At 37.7% G+C, this 26,877-nt stretch overlaps 1 protein-coding gene across 8 annotated transcripts in view; it reads left to right on the forward strand.

The window, feature by feature from the left end:
- rbfox3a (RNA binding fox-1 homolog 3a) overlaps window positions 1-25,305 on the forward strand; it is a 350,843-nt gene extending 325,538 nt beyond the window's left edge. For 4 of the 8 annotated variants that reach the window (XM_053511554.1, XM_053511557.1, XM_053511555.1 and 1 more), the window contains 8 exons: window positions 1,058-1,150; window positions 2,491-2,551; window positions 3,322-3,375; window positions 8,384-8,516; window positions 9,030-9,069; window positions 11,123-11,187; window positions 14,674-14,752; window positions 16,501-16,620. In XM_053511554.1, coding sequence (XP_053367529.1) covers window positions 1,058-1,150; window positions 2,491-2,551; window positions 3,322-3,375; window positions 8,384-8,516; window positions 9,030-9,069; window positions 11,123-11,187; window positions 14,674-14,752; window positions 16,501-16,545 — 570 coding nt within the window. In that variant the 3' untranslated portion in view covers window positions 16,546-16,620. Of the gene's footprint in view, window positions 1-1,057; window positions 1,151-2,490; window positions 2,552-3,321; window positions 3,376-8,383; window positions 8,517-9,029; window positions 9,070-11,122; window positions 11,188-14,673; window positions 14,753-16,500; window positions 16,621-24,425 lie in introns of those variants that run through there. The other 4 variants (XM_053511560.1, XM_053511562.1, XM_053511558.1 and 1 more) reach the window with 3 other exon arrangements.
- The last annotated feature ends 1,572 nt before the right edge of the window (window positions 25,306-26,877 follow it).

A 26,877-nucleotide genomic window follows, 5' to 3' on the forward strand; every position in this document is an offset into this window, starting at 1 on the left:
TGCGTGCACATAGAACTGTGCCAAGCCACATTCACTCAAAGGTATCTGTGCACACAGACAACTGAGGGGTTTCAGCTAAATTAGTGTCAACTCACAGAGTTATAATTCAATGGAGTGTCTGACCAGTGCACAGTGATTCTCCTTTTAGTGCTGTCATACACTGATTTAAACCAACTTGTCTTCTCGGGGCTTGAAAATCTCATGTATTAGCTGTTAGGGATATGTAAAAGCAGTCGGCCAGGCAGACACTCTTCCAGATAGACCTGCAGCCGGTAGCGGACTCATTATCCAGGGACGTTGGCTCTTAACTGGGCTTTTTTGCTCTGCCAATCAGCTTTGTTCAACCTTGTTAATTAATGCAGTGTAATAAAGTTAATTGAACCTGGCAGCAAGAGGCATGTTACTCATGTTATTATGTTTTATAAATGAATCTTATTATTAGTCCAGGTTAGCATTTATTTACATCTGACACATAGAAAAAGGCTGTGTGTATACTTGTAAAATCATGCCACTATTTTCTGTGTATTTCAGTTTAAAACAATCACTAGACATGAGTGTGTATATGACATATGGAGTGTATATGATTAGAGCTTGATCCAGGCTATTTTGCCAGGAATGTGTAATAGTCAGCACTGGATATGGTGTTTGGGATGTGGCTAACCATAATTCATGGCTTACATCATCCAAGGAGGAAAGATGAAAAGAGTATCTGGTCTTTCTCTCAGCCTCAGTCTCTTTATCTGTGTATGCGTGTGTGTGCGTGTAAGCTCACATATTTTCCTATAAGCATGTAACAATGTAAGGAAGGCACCTTGAAGTAAAATAATAAAGTAACTGTCATACACAAAACACATTATTCTAAGTTGGTTAGTATTCTATGCCAGTGTATATCTGTTTTCAGTTATCATATAGAATGCTGTACTTAGTTCACCTGTGACTAATGCTTACCATTTCCCTCTTCCAACTCCAGCTTACACTGTGTCTTTTTCCTTTCTCTGTCTCTTTTCCTTTACTTCTTACTTGCTTTATTTGTTTTGGTCACACCTATCACAATTAGGGCTTTGGTTTTGTAACTTTTGAAACAAGTGCAGATGCCGACCGTGCAAGGGAGAAACTAAATGGTACAATCGTAGAGGGACGCAAAATTGAGGTGCTTTTCTAATTTCCTACCTTCCTGCCTGCCTCTTTCTCTCATTCTGCTCTTCCAATGCTGTACCTGGTGCCTGTACTCGCATGATGCATGTGTGTATGTGTGTGTGTTTGAGTAAATATTTGTGTTTGTTGGGTTGATGCAGTATGGAAAGATGTGGAATTACTGTATATCTGTTGTGTGAAGAAGTTACTGCCATGTATATTCGTAAGCTTCTGAAGAATGTGTGAGGTGTGCTTTATTACTGTAGTTCTCCAATACTATTAAAACCTTGAAATATTGATAAAAATTAAAAAGTGTGTTTGATCAGAACCACTCTCATCAGGTTTTATCTCATTAGCCTCATAGACTATATGTTTTGTTTTTTGTTTTTTTGTTTTTTTGGATGCAAAACATATAGGTGTATGACAGGCTTAATATATGTTTTAATTATTTTAATTAGGCTCATCTTGGGAAATAAATGTGCTGCCAATGATTCCTTAAATCTCAACTGTTTATCTCAATCAAACAGTGTGTGTAGTATCTCCTGTATGCCATGCTCCCTAGGGCACATGCAGCACTATCTTTGTCTTTTCTTTCTCTCTCTCTCTCTCTCTCTCTCTCTCTCTCTCTCTCTCTCTCTCTCTCTTTTTCTGGCTCTGGCATCCTCCCTTTCCACAAGCCTATTAAGATTTTCCATAGGGCAATTAAGATAATTCACATAATGTACAAACAATACCAAGGCCTATATATCAAGGGAAAGTCGAGGCCAGTTGTTTCCTGAAGCTAAATGACCTCCAGTGGCCCTGTGGAAAGGAAAGCTATTAACGCTAATTAACACATGGGTGAAATACTAACATGGTTCTTGTTGCCATCGGCCATGTTTGAATTCCCACAGCAGCCCCCGCCTTCATAGAAGCCCTCGCTCTCTGTGTCACATACTGTTTAGCTAAGCTCAAACAACATGCTTGTTTCATCTTGAAGTTCAGTTTAGAGCTCATGATCTCTGCTCTTGCCATAAGGGATACATTGTTTGATAATATTCACCTATACCAAGGGTGACCTATTCCATGGAGGAGCATGATTTGGTGATTCTTCTTGCATCAGGTGTCTTTAAGCCAAGGGTTCTGAAATATTTTGAAGCAGATGTTCTAGCTCATTGGGAATCCTAATAAAATTAGTTTTACTTGCTGGACTAGATAATACATCTAGCTGATCAAAATCTTGCATGGTCACCTGTACGTGCACACATAAGTTGCATTTTCTGTTTTCCACTACAGTTGTAAGTCACTGTTTGCATGCTAGTGTACCTTTTTTTTTCTATTTTTATTGTCTAACACTGTGAATTGTATTTCATTCAGGTAAATAATGCAACAGCACGAGTAATGACAAACAAAAAAGTGGCTAACCCCTACACAAATGGTAAGTGCTTTTTCGCAACATTTCACTTTACACATTAGACTGTATAGCTTTAAATTCTTACCTCTAAATAATGGCGTTCTGCGAAATGCAACTTCACATTTGAGGGCAGGCTACTAACTTTGTGGCTTTTCTACCTATGCCACAACCTCTATCAAATGTTTCTGGGGCTAGTTTATAGAATGCACTGCACAGAGAAGCCAGGGGTCACCCTGTACAAGCTGTTTGCCAAGCTTGGTGCACCCCATATTCTATTCTAACTTATTGCTATAGACTGGTCGAGTGAGAAAAGTGAGAGACAAAGAAAGAAAGCAACACAGACCCCCCAGCGCTGCTCTAGTCAGCCAATATGGAGAGAAAGAGGAGGCCATTTTACAGCCTTCATCCATCACTGACAGCGCACCAGATAACTCTCACTTCTCCTTCTTTTTCTCTCCCTCTCTCTCTCTCTCACACACACACCTTCTCTGTCAACTCTCTCTCATTCTGCATCGCCCAATTTTAAGACTACTCCGGTGCAACCTTTCTTCAATATTCTGTGTTAATCTATTCTCTGCCCTTTCCTCTATGTTGACACCACTTTAGTCTTTCATCTAGTCCTTCTTCCTGTTTTTTTTTTTTTTGGTTTACTTTTGAAGGAATACCTTTTGTTGCTTGTTTGATCCCACTCAGAGTTAGACTAAAGAAAGTTTTTTGAAAATACTTGCTAGGTTAAGGCATTAAGAATGCTAGCATTAAACATTAATAAATCGCTCTTTGTCTGTTCTGTGCAGGCTGGAAGCTAAACCCGGTGGTGGGAGCTGTCTATGGTCCTGAATTTTATGCAGGTAAACTGATTCATCTCTTCACTCAACTTAAGGCTTATTATGCATTAATTTTAAAGCATATTCGTCATATATCATTATACCAACATTAAACAAAAACAAATCCATTATTTATAAGGAACAGATGATGGGATCCAAACAAATGCAAATACAGATCTGGTTAAAGGGCTAACTATTCTTAATCTTTCTTTCTTTTGCCTTTTTTCTCAACCTATTCACTGAAGAAATCTGAGTTTATGTAATGCTTACATACATACATATATGTTATTTAAAATGCAATCTATACTATATATATATATATATATATATATATATATATATATATATATATATATATATATATATATATATATATATCATTGTTATTTTAAATAAACACATTTTGACTCACAGAAGCACTACATTTAGAAAAAAAGGGTTTTATTGGAATTAAAAAGAACAAAGAAAGAAAGAAGGAAAAAAACACCCTAAATAAATTTGTTAGATTATTATTTACTGGTTATTGTTTTTATTGTTGATTTTGGCAAGGTATATTTGTTTTGAAAGAAATTTTGGTGTTCAGTCTTCAAACTGCCTGTAGTGTGTGCGTGCACATGTGCTTGTGCCCTGCAATCAGCTCCCAGTCCAGGTATTAAAAAAAAAAACCTGCCCGAGTGCCCTGAGTCCCCTGGATTAGGCTACAGGCTACCCATGACCCTATACAGCAATGAATACCATCAAAAAGCTTTCACTGTCTATTGTTATAAGAACATTGAAGCATCTTGATATTTCTAACAATTAACTGATTAATGAAGCTTGAAAAAAAGTATTTTAGACATGTACAGTATAGCAAAGCAAACAGCTGTAGCAATGCTTTAACATTTCCTACAATTCAAAGAGAAAACCACAGACAACCATTTACTGTGTTGTTTACATTAGGTAATCGAAAGTTACGTTGAATAGCCCTTTTAAAAAGTTGTTCTTATTTGAATGGCCTAAAAGCACAACTAATAAATACCATAATGTTAATTCCAGCAACCATCTATAGGTTTTTGCAGGGCTGTTTATTTCATGGGCAGTGTAGATGTGCTTCTGCTTGCTAACAAGCTAATGAGATGAGAACAAGACCTATGTTTGCTTATCCTGCACACACACAGCAGTTTAGGGAACTTTGGTGGTTTAGTTAAATGAAGAGTGTTGACTTTCTGGCATATTGCTGTCCCCTCTACTCTCTACTTTCTGATTTCTTTATTGCCGTGTGTTCTTTGGATCTTTTGCATCCTAATGAGGGGGAAATGGTATTATTTCATTTGGAAGAAGTGCTGAGCACATCGCATCACTTTAACGGCCTGCCTTTTTGCTCATTAGACTAAAATCTGTTCATTCCAGGACAGCTTTACAACGAACCTCTAAATAACTGCCTCTGACAGAAAGCAGTCATTTATCATTTTCATTTCACTCCTTCTCCCTCCCCTGCCTCCTGCTCTCAGTCACTCCCTCTCTCCGTCTCTCCCCCACCCTACCTCTCTGTCTTTCTCCCTCGCCTCCACACTCTGCCTCAAATACCTGCCGATCCATGCTCACAAAATCAACTGCATATCATTATTTTTAAAAATGCATTTCCTGTTTCATCTATACAGGTGAGCTTAGGTAATACAGGGAACGTGCAAGAGATTTGTTCACTCGATAAACATTTAAGGAAAAACAAGGGGCAGCAGTGTTTCATAGTGGGCAGCACTGCTATGTCACAGCTCCAGGGCCTTCTGTTCAATCCTGAGCTCTGTGCAGCGATGCTCTTTGTCTGGTTTCTCTTTGGGCTCTCCTGGTTTAACCTCCCAATAGTAAATTGGAGAAATTACAGTATATCGCTCATAGGTGTTTAGATAAAAATAGAAATTTATGTTAAGAATGAATGAAATTCACAGTATGATCTATGTAATTCACCTTTATCCACCAAGTTTATAGCCATAAGTAATGTGTACAAGCATTAACAGAACACACCAACAGCACATCTATTTTCCATCCATACTAGCAGACTCAAACCCTAGCATACAAACATGCACCTTCTAAAAAGATGCCATCAAATCAGATTTACTGTAGTCCGCCACTTCAGTGCCTTGGCTTGGGGAGCCAGCATGTTTGATTTATTGGATGCTAATTTTTCATGTCTTCTTAACACGCCACTAAAGTTTGCCAAGTCTAAATGACACCATATGCCTCCCATGCCCCCAGGGACAGCAGTGGAGAGACTACAAAATGGAAATAAGATATAGATTTCCCTGACTAATAGGAATTGTTCTAGAAAAGCCCCATCCAAAATTGCCCTACTCCCTCCCACTTGATCCTTATACCTTAAAAAAATAAATAAATAAAAAGATCGAAGAAAAGAAAGAAACAACAAAAAGATGTGGTCAGTGCATTTCTTCTGGTATAATTATGGCTACATTTAATATACTTTGGGGGATGGGGGGCTGAAATCGAATGTAAAAGTGATTAATCACTGTTTATCAGTCCTAGTTTCTGTGCGGGAGATCAGCGAAATTGGGCACCATAAATCGTGTTGTGCTGACAGCGCACTCCGTCTCCATTCGTCCTGGCGCTACAGGTTTATTGTCCTCAAATCCCATTCAGGAGAATGACGGATGAGGGCCTCCGATCGCCTGCTTTTAACCTGTTCCAGGGAAGTCGGGTTTCTCCCTCCTGCAGCTAGCCCATCCATCCCTCCATCCCCTTCGCGCATCTCTGTCATCTCTTCATCCCTTTCTACACGGGATGAAATACATTGTAACATACTCTAATTTCTCCATCCCTCATTCCTCTTCTCACCACCTCTCACTTATCCTGTATTTATACCCCAAACTTCTTGTTCTTGCACACTCAAACACACACCTTCTTCTCGTTTACACACATGACGCTTCTCTTTTGCCCTTTACTTTTTCCTTCTCTAACTCTGCGTCACTTTGCCAGTCCTGTCATCCTTAGTGTCTCTTTGTTCTCCTCAGCCTAAGCAGCCTAAGTGAATAGAGCTAAGCCAGGGCTGAGGGCCGAGCCAGTGATCCCTGCCTAGAGAACTTAATTGTGTAATCTAGGGTCTTTTCTCTTGAGTATGTCAGCCAGTGCTGGGTACACGTGCATGAAGGACACCAGGGGAAATGTAATATTGATTGATTGACTGTGTCTTCAGCCAGTGTATTCAGTGCTTGGCAGAACGTTGAGCCGAGACCAACAACATGAGATTAAAATGCAAAGTAGATGGGAGGGAAATATTAATAGTGTTGGATTTTTTTATTTTTTTTTAGTTTTAAGTAGACACTAAAACATTTGCAGGGGAAAGTGTGACATGTATTTGCTCCCAGTCATGCCCAACTGATCCAACTTTGCAGAGACACAGCTGGGTGACCTCATCTGTTATTACTGAGTAGCACTCTAACACACAACAGCATGTTCTGTATTCCTTCCTTCATCCTTAGTAAGACCTAGATCAGTTTTGTGTTGGTTAAAAGCTACTAGTTTTTTGTTTATATTTTGGGGAAATTGAACGAACTTTTGATATTGTAGGCAAAAAATTTTAAAACTTTGTAAGAAGAATTTTTAATCTTTAAATTTTTAATTTTCATCATCTATAATTTTAATCTCTATTTGAGACCATTTATGAGACGACCGGTGCTATTTAATTTAGAAGAAATGACGGATTTCAGTTTGGTTCACACCTACTTCACGTTTAAATCTGAAGACTATGGATATTTGAAGTACTAAACAGATACATATACACTGGTGTTAATTTAAATATCATTTTTAAACAATGCAAAGTAATTAAATTGAAGATTTGCGAGTTCAGTCTGGTAAATTCATGCCTCTTGATCTTGATAATGCCTCTTGACTGAAAATACAATGTGGGATTTCTTGAAATCAGTTTTCTTGTAAAGAAAAGTCAATGAAGGAGTCCTAATGGGGGATGTCGTCGCACTAAACTGCAAGGAAAGCTTTTGAACTTCTTTTTAATCATGCTGCCAGTCAAAATAACAGCAACATATGAGGTATTAGTCAATTTATGCATCCGTATAGTTTTGCTGCTTCATAGGCTTTATGGGGTGTCATAACAGGCTGTGGTGATTTATGGCATATTATTGAATCAGTGCAGCATGCAGACCCATAGCTCATTATGAGATTACATTTGTGTACATCATAGCACACACAATGTGCACAGAAAATCAAAGGGGGAAAAAAATAAGAGCAGTGCATACGAAGGGAAATTCAGGATAAATTGACCATGGCCTGGCATATATCACAGTCCACTGCTGTTTGGCATATTAACACTGGCATCCATAGCTTAGGAGGGACAAATTAAAATGTCAAGAGCTTCACTCTATATCAAAACGAAAGACCAAACTCCTTACCTTATGCCATCTGTCTTTCTTCTGCATCAGATAAAGGGGCACTACCCACCACCCTGTAGCTGAACATTATGTTCTGCCTCACTGAATTTCCTCCATTATTTCAAGAGCCAGCCGTGATTAACAGTCATTAACAAACTTAAGTATTTGGTACACATCTGCCTGGAGGTACAGCCAAGCAGTTGGATTGAAGTTTTGGATGCCTGGAAAATGCTTATGGTAGAACACGGATTCAGGTGTTCTTTCGGTAAAGCCATAACAGTCCAGAAAAACTGTGAATACACTGCAAACACTATTGTGTGCAGCTAATATTAGTTAAACAATAAAGAAAGATACCTTTATCGTAAAGAGTTAGAGTTGTGGATGGTACATAACATATATCAGTAATAAACCACTCTTAGTTAATCATTTCTGTGTGTTTTTTAGTAATGTCTAAAGAAAGAGCTAATTCGGTTTGGATCACCATACATGGAGGTGTAACATTACCTAAAATTATATAGATAACAATCTTGATATAACAAAAAACTGATGAATAAGCTCCATAGACACAGCATTCATATTCAGAGTTAGGAGTGGTTTCTTATGACAAAGGCATCAGATCATCCAAATCATCTCTTCTCTTCTCGTATTTTCTCTAGTCACAGGATTCCCATACCCAACTACAGGGGCAACAGTGGCATACAGAGGTGCCCACTTGAGGGGCCGGGGACGTGCAGTCTACAACACGTTCCGTGCCGCACCTCCACCTCCGCCCATCCCCGCCTATGGAGCGTGAGTCCCACCACATAATATTTGGGTTCCACATGCTATAATACACGTCAGTATTTTTCATAGGCTAAGCCAGCCTGTGATTATTGTAATGCCGCTATTATAATAAACCTGTGCACTTTGTTTGGTCCTTGCAGGCGTGCGATAAAAACACCATTCCTGCAAGTGCAGGAAAAAAACGCTGTTAATTTATATTGCCCTTATATTTACAGTTGAATTGCTTTGTTCCTCAGTTTAAATGATGAACTGTATTTCTAACGTATGCGTTTGGTAATAGAGCAAAGAACATCAGAAAACAACAAGGATTTTCTAGCATAACATAAAAATTGCTCTACGATGTGAAAATGACCATCATTTATAATTTGTGGGAGCAATTCCTATCCTTAGCCTAGAGCATACTTTTTTTGTTATGCTCTTTGAATTATTTCAGTACTACTATTTCCACAGTAAAAGAAGTTGTACATCCATATAAAACTGATGTTTCCTGCTCTCTTGTTTTGTTTTTTTTATTTACAGTGTGGTTTACCAAGATGGCTTCTATGGTGCCGAGATCTATGTGAGTGCCTGTTTTGCTGTCGCTCTTTGTTCCGATTCTGTAAACAGACAGAAAGAAAACAGTTCTTGGGTAGATTTTTGTAGTCATGTTGGCATGCCACCACACTTCCAGGGTCATTAGGATGACACCCTTGCATGCCCTGTCAGTGGCCTGATGGAGGACTATAGCCTCCATGAGCAACTCTCTCCAGCATTACTAGCGTCTTATCTCTCTGCTTTGGCTGAACAGCTGTTGCTGAATCTTTCATAAGGCTGGGGTCAACGCAGGTAGCCTGCACAAATCCACTAGGACAACCCTTTCATGGTCTCCGAGAGCCTTGTCAAGGTCTCCTATACATGTGCTCCCTTCCCATGGTGACACGCTGAAACTACAAGAAGTGCAATCTTGACAGACATGCCCTCATTTTCAGGCTGTTGTACTCGTTACATGAATATAGCAAACTGTAGACGTGAACTCCCCTTATTTCTTGGCTTTTGATTCATCTGTGTTTCCTCAGCTGCCGGAGCTGATTGATTTTACTGTGAGGAAGGGCCATATCATGTTAGATAAGCTGGCTGCTTGAGTGTTTTTGTTTTGTTTTGTGAAGCACATTCTTATCTACTCCTCTCAGTTCATATTAAATTGTAGCCAAAAATTCTCCTATTCAATGCCAGACCCATGCCCAAGCACAATTATTCTTGACAGGATGTCAGAAGGCATTAGACAGTCAGGTGATCAGAGGGAGTGAGAAAGCATGCCTCCTTTCCCAGGATTATGTCACTAGAGGGAAAATGGGAAGGAATTCAACTTTCAGATCTAAAGAAAGGGAAAGCAGCCAAGACAGAATAATGATGCCCATTCCTACATGATGTGTTTTTTGGCAGATTTGTAACTATAGATATCGATAGCTGCTTTAACATTCACCTCATATATAAAGTAAGTGTAAACAGATGACCTGAATAGGGTGCGAAAGAGCGAGGTCCATACATAATCTATAGAGTGTTCTTACAGTCACATGATTTCTTCTTTCTCACGTGATCTGCAACACTAGATCTACACAGATGACAGTCTGACTTTAATCCACAACTGAAAAATGAGAGAGCATATATAATTTACCGTTGAGTCTCCTATCAGAGGCTGTGCTCAGTCTGACACGCTCAGTGTGCCAACCCCTCTATAATATATAGAATTGATGTCAGAGAATGGAGTGGTAGAGTGGAGATGGAAGTGCAGAGCTGTTTCATTTAAACAGACACATGGATAAACATTTAAGTGACTAAAGATACTTGCACCCAGCAAGCAAATTCATTGAGTGTCTTTACAGCAAGGCATATTTGCATTGCATTTGCCCAGAAAGCTTGTTCTGAGCACATGGTTATCAGCCGAAACCAGCTGGATTGCTGATCTTCTTTGGTGGTTAATGATCACGACTAATGATATTTGATGCTGCTTGCAGCATGCCCTATTAATAGCAGACTTATGTGGAGCAATTAATGGCTTTGTCAGATGTCATCTAATGCTTACACAAGCAATATTTAGTGTCTGTCGTGCTTTGGCTTCTGTAGAGCACATTTCCTGTCAGGACAGCTCCCTCGGGCATCACGCCAAAGGATTCGTATTGGCCAGCCACATTAATTAAAAGGTCCTCCAATACCCTCAGCCAAATCTTTCATTTGGTTTCATTCACAGTAAGCAAGCATTGACTGGTTTTAAATGTTTATACCAGATTCCCACTTAAAATGCTGATCGATAGGCGCCCAGTGCTACCATTTCGATTGATTGAATTGATGCTGTGCAGACAGGAATGTAGCAGGTAGTGCGGCTATGCTTGCACACAGAGTAGATAGGAGTACGTGCTTGATTAGTGCATTGTGTGAACTATTGTGTGGAGTCGTGCGTTCCTGTTAGTGAGGGAACAGTAGCTGAGTATCACAGATTCGTTTTCTTTGTCATCCTGGTTTTGTAAAGACTCAGGCTCAGGGATCTACCATTTTTAATGATATACCAATTTTCACAATTTTATTTATTCATGTTACGATACGGCTAATGTTTTCTACCTCATGTGTTTCGACAGGGCGGCTATGCGGCATACAGGTATGCCCAACCAGCCGCAGCAGCTGCAGCAGCTTACAGTGACAGGTACGAGTCTTCCAGCACCCTCTCTCTCCCAGGGCATTATTGCTTATTGCTTACATTTGCTGTCCTCAGTAGAATTTCTTGTGTTTAATTCTATTTGGAACAGTAGCAGATGTCCTCGCATCTGGTATTTTTCCAGTGATATAGCTCAACTATCTCCCAGTGCACATTAGTACACCAATAAGTAAATCATCCACATAAAGATGTTGATAACATTTGGAATTACTAGCATGTTTGAGCAGGGACAATAATTATTGTCTCTGTAGAGTCCAGTCTTTAATCATAGCTACATATCTTTCAAGATGGACGTTTTGATGAATAATGTATCTGTAAGATAAAGTGGTTTAAACATCATGTTTGTTTCATAATTATGGAATAAAACATGACAGATAAAAAGTTGATACTTTTGAAGTTGATACTTTTTCAATAACAACATATCTCAAAGAGTTTTATTCCTCTTATACATTTACATTTTACATTTAGGCATTTGGCAGATGCTTTTATCCAGAGCGACTTACAAAAATACAACAGCAATTTGCTAGCTATGATCATTTTTACTGGACTAACGAACAGCTTTTATCTATTTATAGTCGCATTTAATTTTGTGGAACATTAGCACGACAAGATAGTTCATCACTTAAGTTAATGCAACTATAAATAGTCATTTCTCACCTGCCTTCAATTGATATGACAAAAAAATCTATACAATAATATGATATATCAATGAGAATGCACGTGCTATGCATTTTTATGTAGTGAATATAATTTTAAGAGCATCTGCCATATAACTCTCTGAGAATTCTAGCCAGAACTACTATTAGAGCTTTGCTCTTATAGAAAATTAATCAACAGCCCTGTCTTATATTTTATTAGCATTTCAGTTACATACATACATAATCTTGCACCTGAGTGCGCTTATTTCTCCAGAGGTTTGGCCACTTATCTTATGCCTTGAGGGCTGCGTGGGTATATGTGTGTGTGTGTGTGTGTGTGTGTGTGTTTGCAAAGGTGGTATGTGTGTTTGAGGAGCAGGGTGGTGCTGTGTTGTCAGTAATTTATCTGAGACCTGTGGGGACCCTGTCAGGTTGGATCAGGGCAGGCGCTGGTTTAATCTGGGCGAGATTGAGCGTGTCAGTGGCGATAAGGCCCAGCCCTGCCCACTAGCCTGAAGAGCACAGATAATGTAAGATTTATCAGAAGCAGGCACTGATCCACATCAGAGCAGGTGAAGAGACTGGCGTTCTGCTGCAGTGATTTCAGCCGCCTCTTCTCTTCACGCTCTCATTCCTCCCGTTGCCTCTTACTCTATCATCCTGTCCTCCCACAAGCCTTCTTCTGTTAAAAAAAAGTGTTTCTTCTGTATTCTCTTTATTATTAAACAGGTCTCCTATTTGTGCTGTTTATTTGTTTGATATATTATGGAGCAGATCACTGAAGGCAGAGTTTTACAACTGCAAAATCAAATTTGATCTTTTTTTTTTTTTTTTGCTTACCTCAGTTGTAGTGACCCTGTAATATATATGGTGTATTCAATTTTGGACTGAAACTACAGGGTGAACATAGGTAACAAGTTATAAAAGCTTGTGAATACCAATTAGCAGCATACAGGCTGCAAGCCAAACATTTGCCTCAAACCAGGATGAATAGATTTGTCTTTGGTTTCTGATAATGTGTGGGCCTGTAATGCATAACTAAATCTATTAGTTCTTGATTTATATACTGACCAAATTAAATGAAAAACTCTGGTTTTCTATGCATATACAGTACTGCCAAGCTTGGAGTTTACATGTCCCCTTAGAGCGTCAGTGCAAATCAATGCAATGTTATTCTGATTCAGCACTTTTATCCTATGATAAAACATTTTTTTTCCTTTTGAGAATGCTCTCCCCCTCCCATCAACAGGAAAACAATGGCTCACTGAATGATTTGATGAGGATGAGAACAATGTAAATACTATTATGGAGATTTTAACATAATAGATAACAGATTTTAACTTTATTTAATATCCATTAGAGCAGCCAAAACATTGTTATGAAAGCAAGAGTTGACAGAACTTCTATAGGAAAATTGTTCAGTATGGAAACTTTCTTTCAGTGGAGTTGGATTCTCTTCTCTTGGCCTGTATTGGGTCTAAATTGTACCAATACACTATGTTGGTTTTACCTTTCAGTTCGTCCGAAATTTACTAGTTTATAATTTCTAATATAGCATAAATACATTATTTTACTGTGTTTATGTGTTATATATGACTTAGTCTGACAATGCAATTTGAGGGGAGTCTTTATTGGCTTTTAAATGCACTTTGCATAATGCTATTTTGTTTTGTTATTTGCTAACAGCTCTATTATTTTCATGCTTCATGATAGCCAAATTGTTAAATAAAAAGATCCATTGCGAAATTAACCAACATTATATTCTGAAACTGTTTCAGTCATTTGGGTAAAATAAGCTTTATAGATAATTGGCTAGAGCAAGGGAACTCTGTAGAAGTTATGCTAACACAAGTGGAAAAACTTTGTCAATGGTCTTATGTGGTTAAAACTCATAGCACGTTCACACCTGTTCACTTTGAGCAAAATGTTTCGTAAAAATCATTTAGTTCGTGAAATAAGGAATAAATATATATTCCTAGTAACCTTCATTTTGGTGCGGCACTTTAGTGATTTACCTGCTGATATTTTACAAAGTAGTGCTAATTTGTTCAGAATGGGCAGGCTCCATATTGACCCGGGGATTCCTGGGTGAACCACGAGCAGACACTGAAAATCCTGCGTGACAAAAACCTGGTCAGATCCGATAGCATTTCCATGTGAAATAGCCATGTCTGGGCTAAGGATTTCCCCCTGTCTCCTCTTTTCTCCCCTCTCAGTCCCTGCCCTTAGCCCTGGCCTTGCACTGCCTTATCTGCTCCCCACAGGCGCTCATTTGCAAATGTGTGTTGGGGAAAAGTAAACAAATGAAGAAGGGAAGTGTTGGAAGTAAATAAATAAATAAGGGAACAAGTCAGGCCCATCTTGGAGGAATTAGTTCCAACCTGCCAACAATGAAAAGAGTTAGAGAAACATGCCATCCCCAGTGCAGGATGGGCGAACAAGGCAGGGCAGAGGAGCATGGCCAGAATGAAAAGAGCTACACACACACACACACACACACACACACACATACAGAAACTCAAAACATATCTTAAGTACACTCACTCTTCCAGCTTCCTTCCCGTTCTTTATGTTTCTTTTCTTCATTCACATGTTCAACCTATAAACTAAATGACTTTTACCACATCCTGAAAAAGATCAAATATTTACTACTTTTTTATTTAAACACCAGCAACTTTTACATAGCTTTACCTTTATACTGTATTATATTCTGTCAAATTGACAGGAGAATTTTCAATAAAGATCAAGAGAGATGGTAAAAATGGGAAATAAAAAAAAGCTGATCAACTTTATTAAACATTAATGGACACCTGCCTATTTTCCCCTATTTATACAGCTATGGCAGAGTCTATGCAACAGCAGACCCTTATCACCACACAATTGGACCTGCAGCTACATACAGTGTGGGCACTATGGTAAGTCTTGCTCTCCAACCTAAGAAATTATTATAGCAAATAATCCTGACTTCAGGTTTCAAGATGTTACTCAAACAGTTGGTTCTAAAACTATGTAATAAAATACCTTAAAAATGAAAATTCTATCCTAGATTTAATTTAGACCCTAGTAATAAAAGTAAGAAGTTGGGGTGGTTGTGGATTCTGTGTTGTGACGGCAAACACGGTCTACGAACCTGACAACTGAGAAGATTTTTCTCACCTCATTTAACATTTTTCATTTCCCAGGTATGTATCAGTTTGTCCAGAATAATTGAACATTGAATCTCAATTCCCTAGTAATTGAAAGGGGATGTTCTGTCTCAGAGTGGATATTGAACTGAACTTGAATAATTCAGTTTGATTTAAGAGTTAAGTCCGACCCATTTTGCTTTCCATATGAGAACACTGAAAATGTTGTCAGGATAGTTGTTCTGTTAATGTTTGTTTTTAGCTAGCTTTTGCAGCTAACATCAAAGATGAAAAATTCTAAAACTACTATCCGTGAGAATGAAACAATTGTATAATATATTTTCGTTGGGTTTTTATTTGTTTTTACACTTGTGGGTAGGGATATATCCAAAGATTTATGACCATCAAGCGCGTGCGGCAGCGTGCCAAGGGATATTAAAGAATAGCAAAAGATATAGAGAACAGGAAAGACCAAAAAGATTTCATTGCATTCACCTTCCCATGCCCATGGGGCTTATTGGACTAACACTCTGCCTAAGACAAATGGCTGGAATTTACCAAGCCGACATGTGTGTGATTTTCAAAACAGTATTATTCCCCAGTGCAGCTGCTAGCTAAAAGCTTTCATTAATTAAGACCATTTTTTCCTCTTCATTTACTTAATTAAAACTGTGCCCTGTGTTAATTTTTTTCCTTCCGTCTTCCACTTCCTTTTTCCAAACATCCTCCCTTTCTCATGACCATAATTTGCTGGTCTAAAGCACCACAAATCCGCAAATTTGGAGCTAGATATGAGGCAAGAGTAGATCTTTAGAGCTTTGACTAGTGTACAGGATAAACTGGGAGCGACTAACGGAATTGATAGGAACTGCCATAGAATCTACATATAGGGGAAATGAACAGAACTTGAGCATATTTGATCATCGCATGTCAAGTAAAAAGTTTAATAATGAGTCCCAAAGAGGGTAAAGTAAGTTAATTTTATCTCAATCTCTGAGAGCAGAATTTATGAGAATCCATGCGAAGTTTTGAAGCATGTGTATTTCTTTTAGGAAGGCTGAAGATGGAGGCTTTGAACTTGATACGCTGGGTCTCAGCAACAGCCCAGCTAAAACAGAGCAGTGAGAGAGTGCTTAATATACCCCAGGACATCTCTGATCAAATAAACCTGAGGACTAGAAAAACTATCCTCTGGGCAGGTCAACTATATTAAGCTTTTAAAGAGAACCATCTTTTTGCTCTCTGTGGATTTTGAAGAGAGTTGTTAGACCAAGACACATGGTTTAATCATGTTTATATGGCTATAAATCATGTAGTGCTGTTTTTTTTTTTATGTGATGAGATATACAGTAGATTTTAACTGAAGATTGTGTGTGAACTGCTTTAGTCGCTACCTGGTATATCTTTGAGTACACTTCAGCTCAGAATCACATTAGACATAGAATTATACAGTAAGAAAAAGGAAAAAGAAATGGAAGGAAACAAAACAGAAATACTTTACACTGATTGGAACCTTTTTTTCATCTTTGATGTTGCAGGCTAGCCTTTACAGAGGAGGGTACAGTCGCTTCACTCCATACTAAAGACAGAAAATTCATCCCCAGACAAAACAAAAAGCAAACAAAAAATGCAAACAGCCCACCTTCTCGTTTCCTGGGAAACTAAATAAACCAAAATGCTTCCAGGTTACCACCGACCCCACCCTGTACACCTTTCCAAGTCAAACCTTTTAACCTTTGTGCAGATTTCTCATATTTTCTCCAATGTGTGTGTGTGTGTGTGTGTGTGTGTGTGTGTGTGTGACTTCTGTATTGATTTGAAATCTGTTTTGTTTGTATTGAAATGCGTGGGCCAAGACAGGAGGGGCTGAATGACAGCTTGTGGGGAGGAGAGGTGCTGTTCAATGAGCTTTCTCATTTAGTCTGGCTTTAGATTTATGGGCATGAGCTCAGCTGATTTATGTTATGAGGGAGCGCAGAGAGAGGCCCTCGCACTGGCTTTATGTGAATTACTCAGTGGCACTGCACTAAGCAACATGTGCAAAGCAACTACTCTGCCAGGAACACAGGCATACTTAATTTTCTACTCTTGCTTGACTGATACAAAAAAAAAAAACACTATCTGGTTGTATCACAAGCGTTCAAATTGTGATTGGGTCAGGATGATATATACAGTATGAATATGTTACCCCTATTTTGTTTGTTTCTTCCTCTACTTTGAAAGTGTAGCCAGACTATAAGATTCAGTGCAACCTATTAACTCATTTTAAAGACTTTCCAAAAAGCAATTTCTGAGGAAAATGGAAATTTTAAAGAGAAAATCTGTTTCAAAAGCTAAGTTCCTCTATGTAGCTAAACCACCCTTCTGCTTAATACTGTACATCTCTTTTAATGTTTCAATTACTGTTTTTAAAGATGCTCATTGTCACAGCTCTCTCCTCACCTTCAATGAACAATGTCTTAATGCCAATTTTACTAAATCCTTGTTTACAAACCCATTCTAATGTTAATGTAGAGTCTTATATTAATTTCTGTCGAAAAAAGATTGTCTGTTACCCCACATGTATTCCATTGCTACAGACCAGCTTGATATTTCGTATTTTAGAATAGTCAATTCAATGAATAGATTTTTTTTCTTGTAATCTATCACAACAATGCTGACATTCTCATATGATTGATAATAAATTATATTTTAAGCAAATCTAACATAAGAAACATAAACGGAACCATAATTACATTAAAAATCTAAATGGAACAAAGCAGTACTCTATAAAATCTCTTTTATAGAGATAGAACAGAGCTCTTATATTCATGATCAAGTGCCCTGAGCAAGACTTCCCAGTATAAGTGTGCACTTAATCACAGCTATTATTTCCAGCTCTTATATCATTCTGTAAATAAACATAGAGTATTAATATCACATTGGGAGAGCGCTTTGGTACTACATGGTCTGTTGCACCCTCTAGCTGATAAAATCTTAAAATCCCACTGCAGCTTAAATGAAGACAGTGAAGGCAGAGCAGTGCGCTGTTGAAATATTCATTGCTGTTGTGCCACACACTTCTTCTTAAAGGTCACACTTGCAATGAGATGCTGAAATACAATAACGAGATAAAACTGTTAAAAAAAAATGGCAAAAACTGCCAAGTAAGTTTAAAATGAGAAACAAGGAGGCTTCCCTTTCCCTTGAGGTTCTGCACATTTTGCAGAGATGAAGCACCATAGGGTACTGAGAAACATGTTCAGTTATTGATTTGCTGTTGAGGTACTTGTTAAGCGCTTGGTGTGTCCCACCAAGTCATATATTTCTAGAACATTATTAGCTGGCCAAAAAAAATGTTCAGAATGTTCTGGCTTCAGAATCCTTAATAAGACAGCAACAATTTAAGAGTTCTTTCAAAGAGGAATAGAGAGCAAGATGAACGGGTCAGGTTTTGAGAAAATCAATTGAACCTTATCAGACATGGTCTGTACCTCCTCTCAGGTAAGATCCATATGTTAACCATGTCACACTGTCCCAGATTGAATCACCCCTACAGAGTAGATGTTACCCTTGAAGGATATTTGGTTTGTCGGCTGCTTACACGATTGTACATGTGCATACCGCTAAATATGGGTGTATTCTAGTATTCTGGTAGCGTTTCTTAAATCATGCCATTCTTCCTCCCAGTGTAGAAGTTCACATGTGAGAAGCTCTCTCTCAAGGTGACACTATGCTCAGAGCCAGGCCCTTTGTAGAAAGCCAGTGATAAGACATGCTAGGCCTTTAGAGAACATACTGAGAGACTGACTGTATAAGAGAGAGAAAGAGTGGGAGAAGCCAATAATCCTTTCTGTGAAATAGGGCCTCTCTCATTTCCAAGTTGTTCAGGGTGTTGATCATGTCCCTGAGGCTCAGAAGCAGCTCACATCCCCATACACTGACACACACCCTGCCCAGTAAATAGCTGCCTGCTTGCTTCAAATGGAATAGAAAGGTGGGAGTTATAGAAGAAAGGGAGAAAAGATTCAGGATGGAGGGGCAGCATCCAAAGCAATTTACTCCACAGATTAAAGATAACACCATTGAGTCAATAACCACTGATCTCATTTGAAGATACACCAGGCTTACTCTGCGCATAGCACTGCTGTTTGGTTCGTTCTATTACCATAGCGGTTGTGGCTTCAGACACACCATTCTCCAGCTAGACTGAAATCACATGCAGCCCATTGTAAAACAGTGATTGGATGCAGTGCATTCCCCTCTTTGAAGGAAAAAAACCTACCACACAACATAATATTTAACTTAAACAAGCATCCTCTTGAACATCCACCACCTCTATGAGCCTCATTTTCTTCTTTAAAAAGCTTTTTTTTTCTTATGATATTAATAAAAAGAAATAGAGTTAGTAGTTCAGCCCAACCCTTTTTTCTTACTGCTATATTGCTGGTTAAATATTTAATCAGTTGTTTCTGAACAGGGCTATGATAATGATGGTAACCTCAAGAACAATTATTAACACATTTATCATTGTTTAAAGTTATTGAAAAATAAAAGCATACTGATACATCAACAAAACCCTTATTCAGTTAAAAATAATGAAAGTAATAATAAAAAAAAAGCATAAACCGAGCACCTCAACACACATTAGGCATTTTTCCTGCCAGTTTTCAATTTTGACGCATTAGACATGACTTTTATTTGCTGTGTAGTAGTGTTTTTTTTTTTTTTTCTTTTGGCTTTTTTTTACTTTTTTTCTGGATGGTACCTCAAAACACAGTGCCTCCAAGCTGAAAATGTTGCTATCCTTTTTTAGATTTCTCTGTGGGAATGGAATACAAGGCTAGTGCTACCAAAACAACTGCTAACATAAGCTGTAAATAACACTGAAATATGTTCTACATCAGTGCTTGCACTTTATCAGCTTGTTGTTGTTGTTGTTGTTGTTCTTGTGGTTTTATTCATCCATGTACATATCCATTTTTCTACCAAGGTCAAACCTAGATTGATAAGAAGTACTATGCCTAATAACAATAGATGTATTAGCATATTCAAGAGAGCATAACTCTGCTGTAGTATTTCAAACTTAAAAAAAAAAAGAAAACGATGTATTATTCCTTTTATAAACTAATATTATATGCCTACAGGTATTTGTTCCATTTGTGATATTTTTTTTAATTATGTAAAAGGCTTTAAATCATATTTCCTTGGACTTTGTTTCTCATGAGAAAGGAGAGAAGTGATTATGTCAAAAATGTGTTATAGTAATAACTCTGTGCTGTGCAGCTGGGCTATTTAAATATGTTTATATGGTGTTTCCAAATAACGTAAAGTTACTGAAGCTGCCCTCTGATGTTGGTTTCTTCACATTTTATTTAAAGACAGAGTTTAAAAGACTACATGTTCATTTTACTATTTATAACATCAAATAATACACATTTAATTCAGCTGTTCTCTTTCTAACACAAAGGTCCTGATTTACTACATGCTTGCATATGTAAATACACAATCAAAGTTGATGAATGTGTATTTACACATTGTATTTAATGAAAAAAATTATATGCATTTAAATTAATAAGCATTCTATTTGCAGTACTCAAGGTGCAAAATCAATTAATTCGTCAGCGATAAAAAGTAATTGACTAACCCTGAAAGTCACTTTATGAATGGCCACTGTGTGCAAAAATTCATATTACCAGAGGGCATGGGGCATTAAACCTAGAGAGGCCTGTTTCCTCTAACTGGAGACAGTATTATAATATTTACAAAGTCTTAATAATGAGCTGTAAATATGACGTATTATTACCTTTGCTTGTTACTATGTTGTTACAATGTCATCATTAAGTTGCAACAGTAATAGATTTCTCTCACAAATACCTTATTAACATAATTCAAATTTCACATATACGCACATTTATTCATTTATACCTAACATATTTTAATATGGGTTTTTTTTTTCAACCTTTGAAAAAAAAACATTTGGCATAGTTATACATGAATATCACAGTTACGGCTCTTATAGGGGTCTACTGTACCAGGAATATTTAGCATGTGCAAGAAATGTTTCCTTCCCATACTTTGCATATGATGTCATTCACACAACTATTCTTTGTAAATAACCTGCAACACACCCACTAACTGCATGCACAATTTATTCCAAAGGACACACAAATAAAGTGCTTATTATTTTGAATTTCAATAAATAAACAAAGCCCAAATATTTAACATCTAGACCTTTTAAAAAATGTACGGTAATGTCCACAAATTCACCTCCAGGATCCCACTGATACATAACTATGCAGAAATGTATAAACCCATCATTTTAATTTTGGTGGTTCTTACTGAAAACAGTTATTTTCAATATAGGCATTTTGTCTAGTTTGAACCGAATTATATGCATTGTACTGTATCATTACACAATTATAACTCCATTAGCTGTTTGTGTGATCCAGTACTTAGAGTTTGAGGCTAAATAGTGCTGAAAAAGAGATGAGTGCTTAGAGGACAGTTTGCTGGCATCAAAATGAATGTGTGAGCTTGCAGATTATCATGATCTAAGCCTTCACTTTGCACGGATGCTGCAGAGAGCCATTAAAAGATTGGCCATCTAATTGGCTCTGTTAATGCAGTCATTTGTCAGAGGGCACCATAGGCCAAGGGCCAGTACAAAATGGCAGCATCTTTTCTGAAATATATATTTTTCTTCTTGTTATGGTGACAAATGTTTTGAAATAGTCACCACCAAAAAAAAATCAGGAAATCTGTCTGAAATGTTTTTCAATGCAATAATATAGCAAAAGTGGAAACTAACTCCAGATGGCAGTAGAAATGTTACAGCCACATTTGTACACCTCAAACATAACATTTCATGTTCATCCCTGTATTGCTGCTACATACAGACTTCTAATTTAGTTATGCAATTACAGAGTGATTTGTCTGTGTGTGTGTGTGTGTGTGTGTGTGTGCGTGTGTGTGTGTGTGTGTGTGTGTGTGTGTGTGTGCAGAATATTCTGTGGTTATAGCTCTAAAGACTTTTTTTGCACATTACATTACTATATACGTGTGTGTGTGTGTGTGTGTGTGTGTGTGTGTGTGCGTGTGTGTGTGTGTGTGTGTGTGCAAAAAGGGTTGAGTCACCACTCATTTCTTCATATTTCGCTTACAAAGAGCTAGATTCTCCTTTATTTTTTATGTAGTCTTGAGGAATAGTTCTCCAGGCTTCTTAAAGGACTTTTTGGCTCTCATGTTTGCCAAGTTTTTGGCTCTCTTTTTTAGTCCACTCCCTTCACCTGGCCAGTGTCAGAGGAAGGTTTTTTGTTTGTTAAGCTGTGAATAATTCAAGCATAATAAAAACATCTAGCTTGTTTGGCATAAATCAGTGAGAATCAGGTGCAGATGATGACAGATGATCAGGACTTTGATTTGTATGCTGCTGATGCTGAATGCTGAAGGCTTGAAACAGACAAGAGGGGAAATAAAGTTGCTGCTAAGACTGTTGTATAAACAGCGTACAGTGGTACCCCCGCATACGAATTTAATCCATTCCAGCGGCAAGTTCTTAAAGCGAAATTTCGTATTGCAAAACATATTTTCTGATAGGAAATAATGTAAATGCAGATAATCCGTTTCACAACAAAAAATATAACCATCATTTCCAACACTATAATTATATTTTTCCATATAAAAACAATCAAAACCATTAAAAAAAAAAAACATTTCATATTTTAATGAAGTAAAATAAATAGACATAGACCTCATTTAACTTTCATTTATTAAAGCCAAAAGTGGCTGTGTTTTATTCTTATGTTGTGTGTTCTTGTGTTTGCTTTATAGCATTCTTGGGACCCATGGTGCTACAGTATATCCTCACTAAATCTTATAGAAAATGCCAAAAAAAAAAAGAAATACAAAAAATATATGTAAAATTGCTTCGCTCGTCTTTCCACAAAGGTAAACAAGATTTAAACGGCTCCAGGACAGACGCGCAACCAAATATACATTCGTATGCTGAAAAATGCACCATGCCAATCCAAATTTCTTGCAAAATTTTTGTTTTTAAGGCAAAAACGGTTGTATTTTTGTTAAATTGATCCACATAATTACATTTTATTTTATTTCTATTCATTGAATATGAGGAAATGAGGGGTGGCTCAAGACCTTTGCACAGGACTGTATATGTATGCATAACTTTCAATTTTCTTCTGGCAGGTTTTTTTTTGTAATTATTGTAAAAATGTACGTATAACTATACTAGACTATTGGAACCTTTTTTTATGTATAATCTGTCACCTGTGTATTTGCTGCTCAGCTCATGTGCAATGTGTACTGGACATTTTCAAAGGTTCAGATCATACTGAGTGTTGAAAACATTGACCTGTAGTAAGATTTTACACTTCTCTATTAGTTGTGGACTGTGAAGATTCTGTAGTTATAGTTCTGTACACTTCTGTACAGTATAGTATTGTAAAGATATGTTTTTGTGTCTAAATAAAAACAGAATCCTAGCGTGTCTGTTCCCATACTGTATTTGATTGTATTTGATTTGTGAATTTTAAAACCATCTACTTTACATCGTCTGTTCTTTATTGATATTCTATACTTTTACTTCTTATATGAATCATGAATGAGTGAATTTTGGCAATTAATCAGTGGAGATTGCATGTATTTCAACATCTATGGCAGCATTATTTGAAAGTGAATCTACCTGGTCACAGATGAGTAGGCAGCGGCTCAGGCAGCTCTGGTACTTCTTTTTCTGAGTCTATTTCTGTCTGTGTTTGTCAAGCAAGAGAGCAGAGCCCATCATGAGCCTGTGTAAGAGTTAAAGTGGCTCATGTCGAGAACAGAAGCCCATCATGGAGCTTGATCAGTATGCCAGAGCACATCTGTGGGCTCCTCCAGGGAGGGCTGAGCAACAACAAAGTGATGTTAAAATTAAAGTTGGCCTACACGCTCTTGTGAGCCTCTTCAGTGCAGCGCCACATCTCCCTAAATTAGAGAGCTTCTGTCAGGAAGAGAGCCCCAGGACACTTTGGACTCCCGGTCATGCTCCTGATCTTCTCCTCCTCCTCTCACCCTCTCTCTGTTGTTCTGTTTCTCTGACTGTCTAACATCTGTCTAGCTTTTACTGTGGAAGCCGTTGCTCGTCTTGTTTATCGTCATCCTTCATAAAAAAGTACTTTATCTTCAGTTTAACTAAGGCTGCTTTGATGTGCTTTACTTTAAATTCAGCCCCTCTGTATAAGGATTTGGCGGATAATCCGAAAATGCATGTTAGCATTATATCCAGGGATTATGTCTGATATTTCTGATATAATTTCTGAGACGATGCAATTAGCAGAATTTAATAAGCAGCTTTTTTTTTTTTCATTCCAGTAGGTTTTGTTTTATTGTTCAATTGGTTCAGCTGTTTAACAAGTGCATGCTTACATTCAGTAGCTTACAGGATAACGTTCCACTAATCAGCCTGTTTTTATATTTCTAGTAAATAAAAGGAAAAAAAGAGGGATCATAGAGGAGACGGACGTCAACTAAATAGTGGACGACGAGAAGGATTAAGGAGGTGAAACAAAACACATAAAAATACAAAAACACATAAAAAGAAGGATCCCTTCCACCAAGGCTGTGAGTTGAAGGCATCATATAGTGATGGAAACATGAATGACAGCCAAGCTGTGAAGCGGAGGAAGAATTGGCCTTCACCTGGGACAGCCTGGCTGGGTGGAGGACGAGACAAGAGCTCATCATAAAAAAACTTTTTTTATTTTTCTAAACTTTTTTAAGTTTGTGATCTCAAAAAGAGTAAAAGATGAGTGTATATATATAAATATATATATATATATATATAAATCTATATAGCGATATATGTATGTATAAATATGTTATAAAATGTTTAAAAAAAAACTCAGCAGAGGTAAACGATGCATGAATGCAGCGCTGTTGGAGAGGGGGGTTGAGTGAGCATAGTTGCTTTCTATCCCCTCCCTCCTTTTGCAGACTATCTTATCCTGCCCTTAGACTGGGTGAAGGGATTAGGGTAAGACAAGTTGGCTACAGCCTTTTTAGACACAAGTCCATGCAACCTGGCTTCGACTAGGGCTCCAGTGTGTGGTGGGCCTGAGTCTTCCATCACTGACCTTCTGCTATGGGTCGAAAGTGACAGCTAACGCCTTGGTGGACAAAGGCTAAGTTCCTGTTGAACAGCATTAACATCATAGAGAGAAAGGTCAAGGGCCTTTAGTCATTGATGTAGGCCTAAAAAAAAAAAAAGCTTTTTTTCACTTTACACCTCACATTTCTCCTAAATGTCAGTATCATTGGCTTCAAGCGGTTGTATAAATTTGACATGCATTTAAAAAGGAAAACATTTTAATTTGAATTTTGCAGATATACATCCTCTGTACTGTACTCTTTCATGCCAATGTCAAGAGATGATACTTTTAAAAGACCTTAAGATCATATAACATTATAATTTAAATAGGAGAGACAGGGCAAGTCAAGATACTGTAAATATACCACCAAAAGCCTGTTCACTAAAAAAAAAAAAGTTTTAGAGATGTCTTTGAGGCTATTCTGTTCCCATGCAGTGTGTGATCAATTGTCATTATGCATACTTTAATGGTTATGGTTAAGTGTGGCAATTGCTAAAGCTACAAGACCATCTAATGACCATCTCCATCCCCGAATGAAAAGATGCAGTTCATACAGGCATTCATGCTGTCTGACAACCCTCTGTTTTCAGTAGCACAATGTGTAAAGGCCCAGTGAAGAGAAAGCGCAACGAGACATACAAGGCTGTGTGTGTGTGTGTATATGTGTGTGAGTGAGTGAATGAGAGAGAGAGAGAGAGAGAGAGAGAGAGATAGTGTATGGGCATGAAATGGTCACAGGGGAGTAAGTGGGAAATGGATGGAAAGGGGCGTCACTGATTCGTGGCTCCAGTGCTACCAAAAAGCATTACATTGTAGTGTTGTTGTAGAGGTGGCCATGTTGTGTAGTAAACCACTTTTGTACATGGTGTCAGGGGGCTACAAATTAAGACAATTGGAGCTGTCTGCTTTGTATTGTCACAGGAGTTTGGCCATCCATCTTGAAAATAGGCTCTTGCCTGCTATAATGTGGGAAACAAAGTGAAATGGGCAGTAGTTTTAGTCAAAGGGTTGCAAGCGAAATTTTACTAAAGTCTGTTACCTTTCTACTTCTACTGAGCTCCACTTTAGTGATATTCATATATAGTTAAACATTGTACTAATAACATGCTGCTGAGCATGGGTCAAATGTCAATTGTAGCCATTTACTAATGTTGTATTATTGTATTACAAGTATGGAGAAAAAAAAACATTTCTATATGAATATATCTATTTGTGACTTTGCGACCCTTCAAACGATGATTTTATTTCTTGTTTTCGATGGTGGTTCAGGTTTTGCACTGTCAGTGTACTGAGAGATTTTTACTTCGGTGGCATTTCTCTGTCTGTCTGATTCTTCGTTTCAGCTACTGAATGTACTTCAAACTCTTGAACTTTTTAGGTATATGTCCTTATTTTTTAAGTAGTACTTTGTAAATGTATGTACATGGTCTAGCTAGTCTCTGTTCTGATACTGGACCTGAGTTCTAATGTGTTGACTACTGTTATAAGGTAAAAAGGATCGCTCCGAGATAGTGTGATCAGTCGGAATTGGTTCACCAATGTGCTTCGAGAAAAGAAACTGAATTTCATAAGAAAACAGCAAAATGTTTTTGGTTTTTTTGATGCAAAATGTGAAAAATTAACTTCCATGCAAAAGCTTCCTGTTAAGATGTATTACTCTATATGTGAATTAAAACAAGAATTTCTTTTTTTTTTTTTTTTTATGTGACATGCAAATCAGACATGCTGATTTTCCAGGATTTTGGTTCAGTCAAGGATGGTACATTAAATAGTGTGTAGGTAAGC

Source organism: Clarias gariepinus, chromosome 14 (assembly GCF_024256425.1).
Source record: "Clarias gariepinus isolate MV-2021 ecotype Netherlands chromosome 14, CGAR_prim_01v2, whole genome shotgun sequence".
NCBI classification, from domain to species: Eukaryota; Metazoa; Chordata; class Actinopteri; order Siluriformes; family Clariidae; genus Clarias; species Clarias gariepinus.